Consider the following 11,695-nt stretch of genomic DNA (forward strand, 5'->3'; position numbering starts at 1 on the left):
ATATACATACATATACAATATACATGCAGAATCTTGTCTGCATGCTAACAGTTACTCACACCTCTGTTAACCATGAAAACACACTGTAAAACTCTCACTCTCTCTCTCTCTCCCTGGGGTGTGGCAGCTAATCACAGGCCCGTACATTGACAGCAACAGTCGAGGTTGGACTGGGACGTTATTTATTGTTATTGTTGCTGGCATACACTGCACACAGGCGCACGCACACAAACCACTACCACCACTCTCTTTTCCCCTTCCTCTCCCAAATGCAGACACACACACCCCACTGCGCACACACAGACACACACACAAGCTCTTTTACAGGAACAGGACAAATACTAACATGTGCAAAAGTTTTAGCCACTTTAGATGTTTAGATTGTTATCCATCACACGACACAAGCAGGAAGGCATCTCAAATTCATTCTGCAGCAGGAAGACCATCTTAAACGTGCAGCCAAAGCCTTAAAGGAGCAGCTCCAGCAATAAGAAGGACAGACGTCCTGCAACAGATGCTATGAGCCCTGCAGATTTATACCAATATCATAGAGTCAGTCTACGGTCACATAAAGACACACTGTTGCAAAAAACCTGCTCACGCTTAGTGAGCGTAGTCACTTTTAGTGTTTCTCCTCCAGTTGTTCACACACACACACACACCGAACATCATAATGGAGATGCACTCTCAGACAAACACACATCTGAATCAACAAGCACAGCAACACTGCTCAAACAAATACGTATACATTCGATGCCACAAAAGGGACATCTGAAAAGAAAAATCACACACAAAAAACACAAATTAAACAAAAACACCTCTCACAAATCCTCACACACACACACAGTTCTGATAAAGGTTGCCACAAAAATCCAGTGGAACCAATTACAGCTCTGCTTGCCTGGCAAATCAGCCTCAGTTTTAACCCTTTCCCACCAGAGAGAGGTAAGAGAGAAGAGAGTCAGACTGTTTGGATTTTGGATGCACATTTCATCTGTTCATACTGAGGACACCTTTTCTTATCTTATGTCCCAGAGGGACACTGAGGGGTTGAAAGGAGATGCGATCAAGGAATGCTGATAGGAATTAGGCCACGGTGTATGGTTGACACCAGCAAAGATATAGAATCATCCCTACAGAGGAAACCCTCATTTTCAGCTGACTAACTTCAAGTGGCCAGTCGATATCATGGTATGACAGTGGAAGAAACCTCTTCAGATCACAGTCTATAACAATTTATGTCCCCAATTCACAAAACAAAAATATTACTTCAAGTTTAACCAATGGACTGACAACTCAAAAATCTGTTTCCAAATTAGTGAAAATAGTGCATATCTATCAGTATCACCAACTAGCCAAAAAAAGAAGATAATATTGACATAGTGGGTGTTGCTACAGTGCTGCTCCTCCCTGAATTTATCTGATACTGCTATAATTTAAACAAATGAAGGACTCAAGACTATTACTAGGGTTATGTCTATTAGAAAATGGACAATTAAAGCATCTAAACGATGACCTATAATGAAAAAGAGCCACAGGAAGAATATTCTAGCTCTACTTAGAAAGAAGATCAACTGCCTGCACATACACATAATAACATGTATACACAGGCCCAGAATTTGAAACCACCAACACACAAGACAGCCAAATACACACCTGCATGCATGCATGTACACACACACACACACACAACCGTTCTTTGCACCCTCACACCTCTCTACAGATCACATTTCAGAGCAACACCAGAAATAAAGTTCCTCTGGCAGAGTGAGGCCGCAGAGGAAGGAGGAGAGAGAGAGGGAAAACAGAGAGGGAGAAAAACAGAACAGAGACAGAAAAAGCTAGATAGAGCCTATCGATCGGTTGGAGTTGGCTCAATCTGGGATTGAACTTTATCACAAACGCAGAGCATCGCAGCAGGAAGCTCTCTGATACGCCTCTAAAGGAGAGAACAGAGGAATGTTCACACTCTATTCTTCCTTCGCATCTCTCATTCATTTTCATTTCTCTTTCCACCCCCGGCCATGCTTTTTTAAAGAATTCTTTCATTTTCTTTTCTTTTTTTCATTTTTCTTGGCTCTTACATCTTTCACTTTCTCCCTTTGTTTTTCACGTCTCTGTATTTCTCTCAGCATCTTTCTCTCACTTGTTTTCCAGCGGCTGGCTTATTAGCATTCTCTCTGTACATATAATTGATTCCTCATGCCTTCCTCTTGTGAAAATGTCATTCATAATTCTGTGTGATAGCTAGCTGGATGGCTAGTTGGCTGGATGGCTGGCTGACTGAGTGGTTGGCTGGCTGGCTGACTGTGAGGCAAAGTGGCTACTGACCCATTTGTAGCAGATACAAAGAGACTGACAACCAAATCTGATTATAGCAACCAGACCGGGGCCCCTGTGAAACGAATGGCCTGAGCCAGACTGAGCCTAAGCTGTCATTCATCCTTCTGTGCTTTTTAGTCTATGTATTTAACCTTTATTTTACCCTAGCAGGTAAATTAACAGCAAATTCTCAGTCCTGATGGAGGGTGAGACTCAAAAAGAGGTAGGGACTTCAAAGAGGTATTAAAGGCAAAGCACTTGTGCACTCACGACCTTTCTTAGTGGTTCCGCAAATGAATTAAGTAGAATTTAACTATCAATTAAACCTTCTGTGAGTGTGTGTGTGTGTGTGTGTGTGTGTGTGTGTGTGTGCTCTTAGCAACAGAAATGAACAAATGGACAGCTGAAGGCGTAGAGTCATTTGCAGACACACACACAGCAAATGCAGCCTGATCTATTCTCACACATATTGCCGTGCACTCAGTACAGTATCACAGTATCACATGTACACACACACAGATGTATAAACAATAATGCAAACATGCACATAGTACTTTCACACACACACCCATGAGCATGATATAAGCTGAGTTGTAGAATCAGTCGAATGCTTCCTATACAACCAACCATCAGCAAGATCTCAAAGGCACCTGGTCACAGCTGACAGAGTGTGTGTGTGTGTGTGTGTGTGAGAGAGAGAGAGAGAGAGAGAGAAAGAGGGAGATGTACATAAGAGGGAGCCACTTAGTCCAAACACCCCACTCTCACTCCTCATGTTACAGTAACTAAACAAGTGAGGAACAACAAGCTGAACAACAGGACACAGAGACATGAAGATTAAGGGGACGTATTTAAAAAAGATAGTAGTGACAAGAACAATAAAAAATGAGCAGGAGGAAGACTGGAGTTGAGAGACAGACAGAAAAAGTCAGACAGACAGGAAAAAGAGACATGAGGAGGTACTTACCGGATGCCTGCCCTGAGGGTACATGATCCCAGGAGAGGAGAGGCTGCCAGTCCGTTTGATGGCCAGGTTAGTCCCCTGGCCCTCCACTCCTCTGCCCTCCACCGGTCACACAGACACACACAAACCCACACACACTCAGTAAGTCCGGTCTTTGCTTTTCAGCTGGGGTAAATGCAGCAGTCTTTACTTGTCTGTGCCTTCTAAAGTGAATTCCTGATGAGAAACTGGAGAACACTCAGTCCCTCAGTTGGTTTATCCAATAATGCCATGATAAAACGGAGCACCAGACTTTACCCACTCCTTCTTCTCTCCCCCACTGAAACCAGAGTCCAAGTTTCTTCTTGTTCTCACTTTACCTCTTCGTCTTCCTCACAGTAATTCTCTCCTTTTTCCTCACCCGCTGATCAGTCAAGGTCCAAACGTAGTGACATGACAGAGAATTTCATCCAGGAAGGCTCCCCTCTTCTACTTCTCCTCCTCCCACTCTTCTCCCTCTCTTCTGCTCAGCTGTCCAATGGCGAAACATAAAAACATAAACACAGACTCAGCTCAACCAAATAGTCTTCTTCTTCTCTGCTTTTTCCTCCTCTTCACCCTCTCTTCTGACACACTGAAGCCTCTGCCTTGACTGCTGCCGCAGAAAAGAAGAGGGATAAGAAGGAGAGGAAGAAGAAGAAGAAGGAGGGAGGGGAGAGAGAGAGAGAGAGACAGAGAGAGAGAGAGCTTTGTTTTTAATCTAAATGTGGAAAAAAAACGCAAGAGGAAAGCAGGAAAGCACAGCAGGTCAGTGGAGGATCCAGCGGGCTTTTCAGCAGCAAGCCCTAGACTGTAATATATTGTGCCTGTTGGCTTCAACACAAACACGACAGGCTGCTAAAGCTCCTCTTAAGGTGGAACTGAGCAGATAGAGACACCCAGTAACACACACACAGAGCAAGAACTGGAGTAGAGAGAGAGAGAGAGGCAATAGAGATGGATCCCTTTTCAATTGTGGTCAGACAGACAAAGCAATCAGTCATGCACAAAGACTCAGACTCATACTGATATGAATCTAGATTCAAACACACAAATGCTCCAACACTCATGCACAAATTCATGACAGCTCTATGGACACACTCAACATGCTGCGCGCACACACACACACACACACACACACAATAACTGCACTTACACAGTGACACCTTTATTAGCAAGTTTTTATTATTAGCTATCAATATAGATTAAATTACAGATCCAGGAGTGGACTCCAACTCCCCTCAAACACTCACGATAATGCCACGTCAAACTGAGTAAAAATTGCATGAATCATTACATTTCAGAGTAAACGCAGAGCTGTTAGGCCAGTATAGCCTGGTGACATAGCCTGGTATTTCCCACTCGTGACAACTGTACAGAGTTTAAAGATATGGACTTTGAGTAACAGGTTGGAGCCATCACAACTTGTTCACATCTGCATAAGTCCCCCGTGCTTGAACCACAACACTGAGCTCCGAAGCCGCTATTCAAGAAACACAGAGTTTCTCACAGTCTATGCTTATTATCTCCACACAGCACAGTGAGAAGAGTATCAGAACAGATACTTTTTAAACACCTTTCTAACCAAGATGTGCCTACTTTAAACATATAAGAAACTACCTGATTCGCTGAACTTAGCTAGTGTTTCTTTAAGAAAATTAGTAAATAATTACATCTTAGAAATAGTAAGCCTCATATCAGCAGACCTGCCATCAAGAACCATAAACAAAAATAAGACTACAATCATTGTGAAATAATGTTCAAAACTCCAGGGCAGATACACAAAGTCTCGTCCACTCACCACCAAAGGATGCCTCAAAATCAATAAGTCGAGTGTCGGGAGGATTACCACTGTAACACCCCAGAAATATCCCCACTACAGTGAGATAAAAATGTCTGCCTGCCTACTTTAGACTGCTGGCTGCGGTGCACATGTTATTTACAGGAGTACTCAGAATGGACCTGGACCAACTAAGACCTGTTATTTAAAGCCTTTCTATGTAAAGTCCACCAGTCTGGCCCAGGCATCTTTTGGCGCGGTTTATAATGAGTTTATCCAGGGCAGCTCTGCCTTTGAACTTGATCAAACAGGCATTAATCCGACACTGTAGAATCGGACACAGTCAGTCTTGGCATCTGTGGAGGGTTTCCAGTAAGACAGAAACTGCATTTGATAACTAGCGGGTGAGCCAGAGGGCAGCTCAAAAGCCTCAATTAAGGTCACATACAGACATCCTATTATCCAGCGCAGTCTATTACCAAACACTGTGGATCCTTTTGGGGGAAACTTAATGCTTTCCAGTGTTAATCTCTCTGAAATTCATTGTAAAATAGTTTCAACAAGTGTTGATACTGTGCTTGCTATTTTAATGAGTAACTATGGATGGATAATGATGTCTAGTTATTGGAAAGCAAGACGTAAAAGCTAATTTCAACTAGCCTATACATTATTTTAAGCTGCAGGGTGAGGGGTGGGTCAATAGTTTCAGCATTCAGACACATTTGATTTGTGTCTTACTGACTTGAACTACTAATGGTGGAAGTCGGCATCTTGGACTTTGGCCTCTTCAAATAGTGATCGCTGAGCTCCTTCTTCATCTTGTTTCAAATCAGGTGAATAACATAGGTGTTGTATGAGTGTAGGTCCACATTCCTAGATGACTAAAAAAAGGTAAACGCCAGGACTTTCGGCAAAATCCTCATGCAGGTGGATGTAATGAACCCATCTCTTTGTATCTTAGGCCACAGAATATCAACCACCGCTCTATTATAATTCATTATTAAAGGTAGGGTAGGAGATTTCATTCTGATGCACTTTTTGTTAAATTAGTGTAACTTCTCTTTACAATCCGATAGCAACCGATTAGTTCGGCAGTTTCGCTTTAAAACGAAGAATATTAATCATCTGTGGAAGCTATAAAACGCTAAAAACATCAGCCAATCCTACGAGGTGCCCCTGCACGTATAGTTGGCTGGCTGTCACTCTCTTGCTGCTCTGCGCACATCAGAGAGGTACGTGCATGATGGCCGAAGTCACAGACTGGTTGAGAGGCGTGGCTTGGGGGTGAGCTCCGAGAGAGAGGGGCGTATGTTTACTTTCAAAATCTGGCTGACTCTCACTGAGTTTTCAAAATCTCCTACCCTACCTTTAATATCTTTATGACAGATCTTCCAGATTCTTCAGGAATCTGATGTGGGCCTGATGGAAACACATTCTAGTAACAGGTTAATCCACAGCACTCGCCACACTTCAGGAATAATCACTGACAGGGTGCCACCAAGCAGCAACCTCCAGGGCTGAGAAATGAAGTGCACGTGTTAAAAATTGCAGTTTACCCTGCAGCCTCTAGGAGCTGGCTCCAAAAGTGACTCAATCCCCATTTGGTCTCTCTTAATAAGTTCCCTTTTAGTGACAACTGAAGAGGGGTGAATCTTTTTATGACTCACTTGTTTTAATTATGTTAAGACTTAAAATTGCATATAATCAGGGGCAGGATTAATCTGACAGCAGGCAGGTGCCAACTCATAGCTCAACTTCCTACTTTTCGACTGCCTGCCCCGGGGCTACTCGTGTTCCACCTCTTTGCTTATATTAAACAATTAGGTGGACTTTGACGTTGCCAACATAGCAATAGGCTTCCCACAGGGACTCAAAGTGGCTCTTCAAAAACATACATTGGTATCACAGACACTTTGTCCATAATTATATCAGGTCTACAGTTGCAACGGCACAATCTGCAGCACAAACACCCTGTTGGGGAAAAAAAAGCAACAAATTTGAAGCCAACCTTTCAGATTTCGCTTTAAGGATGATGATATTCCAGCTACAGCAGCATATCCTAATGGTAGCATGAATGGGAAAAATGCAGCCATGACTCTAAAGTCTCACACTCAGACTCAATGTGAGATATAATGGATATTATGGGACCAAAAGGCAACAGCGGCCTCAAAGAATTCATAGACAGCACAGCCGTCTTACTAAAATTTCCACTAGTAAAGATCTATTTATCCATATTATTCACATCCAAACCATTTATCCTTTTCAATTCCACACAGAGCTGGGGGTCAGACCTCAACACTGAGAACAGTCACTTCCTCAAAAAAAAAACATATTGCAGTCCATTTGGTAGATTGCCACAAAATGTAGAGAGGAATTTTTAAAAGATGAATGTCTTCTATTTTGAACTGTCTCTTTCTCTCTGACCCTCCTCTTTCATTCTCCCCTCAGCCTTCAGTCTAATTCTCACTTTCACACAAACACAGACACACACCAACATTCAGTGATGCCCCACCACAAACACCACCATTCCCCATGTAGCCCATTGTACTAATCAGCATTATCTAATTGTCTAGAATGGATTATGCAGGTAATTATTCCCCTGACTCCTTACACTGGGCTGCAGAGAGGCAGATGGGCACATGTACAAACACACAGGCAGACAGAGGCAGGCATCAACGCAGTCCAGAAGTGACACAACTGCAAAGCTCACAGTTGTGTTTACCAAACAGTCATCGTTAGCACATTTGTCAGCTGCAACAAGTAGGCCTGCTATTGTGTTTTTTCATATATTTCATTCTAATGCTACATGTATGACCCCCTGACGCAAAAAGACACAAAGCACACACTGAAAACTTTAAAGCCTGTTTAAAGTCTTAAAGTGTATGTTTACAGCTGAAAACTGGAAAACAACTGCAGATTTCTCTACAGATTTTGAAAAATATCAAGTGTGTGTAGATGAGGAGAAGCAGGGGTGCAGTCTGAGATGACCCCCAGAGGAGGCAGCACATTCAGGGATAAACACAGTGGCTCCTAAAACCTGGCAGTACCAGAAGATGTTAGATGAAGAAAAATATAATCCCACAACAGAAGCAAACATTTGTATCAGACTGACAACAGTTTAGGTTCAGATGAGAACACTTATACACTTATAAACTCTGGATGCTACTGTACCTTAGATCAGGTTTTAGGTGTCCCCCTGTTGTGTTCTGCGCATGTCAACAACTATCCTGGTTTCAGAGACACCTTTGGATAAGTTAAAGTAGGACAGAGCCTATTAATGTGCTGGTGAAGAACAACAAGGTAAACACAACACAACAGACGATGCCATTTTAGCCTGTGTGAGTATACACATTCGATATGGACAAATAATGACAAACAGCAGCCAATCAAGCAGCATTTTACGTAAACCTTATGACGTCCTAACTTACAACTTATCAACTCACCTGTTAGTGAGGTAACTGCACGTGCCCTGTACTGTTTCTTACACTAACAACGAGCCCAAGGTGAGAACCTCAAGTTTCACTCTTACACATCTCTATTTAGACTGTACAGAAGGACATCCGCGTCTCTTCCGGTCCACCTTAACAGCTCCTGCCTGGCTGTGGACTCCATCTGCGCTCTGATTGGTGGAAGCGTTGCCTCGTTCTAACCAATTGTGATTAGCGGACCCCACGTTGGGTTCTGATGTCACGTAGCAGCCAGACCAATCACGAGGCGAGCCGGCCGCTGAATGGGTGTGGGCGGAGGCGAGGGACACAGAGAGAGAGAGAGAGAGAGAGAGAGAGAGAGAGGGGAGCAGTCTGTGGGGATTGTGGGCATTGAAGTTCCAATTATTCTGCCCGCGCACACACACACACACTAGCGCGCACGCACACTGTCAGTCACGCTACATAAATGCTCAGTAAATTCTGCCGTTAATTTCAATCCCACTATTCCTACTGAACACACACACACTAATACAAAATTAAAGATTTTTTTGTGCCAATGTTCTCTATTCTACTTCAAACAGTAAAAATCAAAAGAAGTAGAAGAACGTGTGGCCTTCATGCACCGAAACTAAAATAACAGGCAAAGGGGCAACATAAATAATAACCTACAAAAAAAAGTCAGCTGTGACACAACCTGCAGAGGCTGCTTTGAAATGCGGCAGTCTCCCGTGTTAGTTTGGATCATTCTTGCTTGCTTTTGCATGGCTGCTTTTTTTAAAAAACAGGCAAATAAAATTGTACAAATACACCCTGACAGAACACTCATGGTCTTCAGGTCCTGTATTCACCACTGCCTATATGACGCCCTCTGTTTGTTTTTATTGTTTTGGGTTTTTTTAATATGTGATGCTCTCTCTCTATCTCTTCTTGCAGCTCATTTCAGGGTGATGGTGTTTCTTAACAGAACATGCTCCACCATGATGACTCCCTTCACAGTACACATTTTACAGGGTTTCACCTCTGCTGCTGCAGAGCTGAAATAAAAAGCTGCTGACTCCCTTTTTTTGCTCACTGTCTTGTCTTTTCTTGTGTGGAAGGCTGATGTAAAGCTTAATGGACGGGGGACATGCTGTTTTTTCCTCTCCGAGCGGATGCCGTCATTTTCATAAATGTGTGTGCTGTATATGCATGGCTGTACACACTTATTAAAGAAACAGTGAGATCATGGCAGGCGGTGGTGCTGAGCAGTGGCCATTTTCTGTTGTGGTGATGCAGATGACCGGAGAAGAGTCTTCTTCTTGGCTGCATCACCTGCATGGTCGGCAGTAAAACCGAGAAACTGGAGTCTCTGCTTCTTCAGCAGGAGTTTTATCCCATGTTGTTTGTCTAGAAGCACTCACTTGCTCTTTTTAAAGGTCGAACACCAAAACTTGACATTTATCATTGTTGTTTTAGATTATTAGAATTGAGATGCACAACAAACTCCTCTGCAGCAGATCATCAGGGATCCTTTGAGGTTTTCTTTGGTTTGTTGAATTTGAGAGTTCATCTTTAAAGTCATTCTATTCTATTTGGATAATACTTTATAAACAAAAGACCTGAAGGATTTTCTGGAGCTTCCAGCTGTTTCAGGGAGGGATCAAAGCCTCCAACCTGGAATGAGAGACCTTCATCCTCTGCTGAGGACTGTGAAGGACTGCAGGACTGTGAGGACTGCAGCTGAAAGGTGAACTTTGAGTTTCTAATCAAATCTGTTTATTTATCTTTTGTGATTTCTACTTTTTGTCTACTTTAAAATAAGATATGACTCACAAGACTTGGAAGAGAAATCTATCACAGTTTGACCTTCTCACACACACACACACACGCACACAGTTGTCAGTCAATAAAGTGATCTGTGGATCTGCACTGACTAATGCACACAGTAATAGGAAATGGCACAGGGAGAAACTCTATCCCAATGAAGTGGGAGTCTGGATAAACTCTGGTCTGGTTGATGGTGGATAAATAGACGCCTATTCACACACTGAAACACACAAAGAGAGGAACGCAACCGTATGCACACACACACACACACACACACACACACACAGAAACACACACACAGGGCAAATAAAACTGCCATGTGTATGTACCTGCAGTGTGTTACAGGTCCCCGAGTGCCTGCAAACACATGTGATCTCCTGACCTTGCAGTGCAAACATTTGGCTATACTGCGTATGGATATATATATATATATATATATATATATATGTGTGTGTGTGTGTGTGTGTGTGTGTGTGTCTGCTTGTGTATGCATTGACGTGTGTTGAGTATAACTGTGTATGTTTAAGATCAGTGTGACTTCCTGGCTGGTTGTGTGGGACATGTGCAGTAACACTCTGTGCCATAACTGGCCTCATCTAACTTATTTCCTGCTTCTGGCTGCAGGAAAGAACTGTTCCACTTGTGTATTGTGTGTGTGTGTGTGTGCAGACAGTGACATAGTTTTTTGTTGGCTCTATATTCAGACACACTGTAAAATTTGAAGTTTATTATGTCTTGTTGTATGTGTCACTGATATCTCACCCAACAAAAATAGTTTAACAGGGATTTCCAGTAGTGGAATTCTCAAATACTTTCTTGATACAATGCATGCTTGTGGAAGACAGTAATTCAACATTATTTTAGGTTTGCATTTATGGAGCATATCATCTTATTGGCTGTCATCTTATCATGAGACCAATAAAGCTGCAGACCTCCTAGTACAGAGGCAGGTGGAGGCTTGATGGATGGGTGTCCAGTGGAGGACTATTACTAAGGACTTGACTCCCTCCTCATTTGTTAGTTTTGTTTTGGTTGGTAAAAAGACAACATTTTTTACAAGAAATCACACACGGTCACCATTTTCGGTCCCTGCCCCCAAGAACACATAGGGATGCAGCCAGAGAAATGCGCTCACTGTTCCCACTTTTTACAGGCAGAAATATCGACCTCCTGGTTTTTCTGGATTGACGGGTTGTTAGTCTTGCCATTTTATAAGAACTTCTATGTGAAATCATGACGAGCTTTAAGTTGTTTATTTTTTTTTATGTAAGGCAGCTGTATTGTTAGATTTGTGATCCTACCAGGATTTAAGGTATGTGCTAGAGGCAAACCACTGTGGTTGGTACCAATCAGTGTCCTGTCAGAGTATTTTTAGGC

At 42.7% G+C, this 11,695-nt stretch overlaps 1 protein-coding gene across 4 annotated transcripts in view; it reads right to left on the minus strand.

Moving 5' to 3' along the window:
• Window positions 1-8,617, minus strand: part of tle2b (TLE family member 2, transcriptional corepressor b) — a 69,376-nt gene extending 60,759 nt beyond the window's left edge. For 3 of the 4 annotated variants that reach the window (XM_028403005.1, XM_028403006.1, XM_028403004.1), the window contains exon 1: window positions 3,290-4,098. In XM_028403005.1, coding sequence (XP_028258806.1) covers window positions 3,290-3,313 — 24 coding nt within the window. In that variant the 5' untranslated portion in view covers window positions 3,314-4,098. Of the gene's footprint in view, window positions 1-3,289; window positions 4,099-8,255; window positions 8,328-8,527 lie in introns of those variants that run through there. The other variant, XM_028403007.1, reaches the window with a different exon arrangement.
• Between the last annotated feature and the right edge of the window lie 3,078 nt (window positions 8,618-11,695).

The sequence above is a fragment of the Parambassis ranga genome, chromosome 4, assembly GCF_900634625.1.
Source record: "Parambassis ranga chromosome 4, fParRan2.1, whole genome shotgun sequence".
Taxonomy (NCBI): domain Eukaryota; kingdom Metazoa; phylum Chordata; class Actinopteri; family Ambassidae; genus Parambassis; species Parambassis ranga.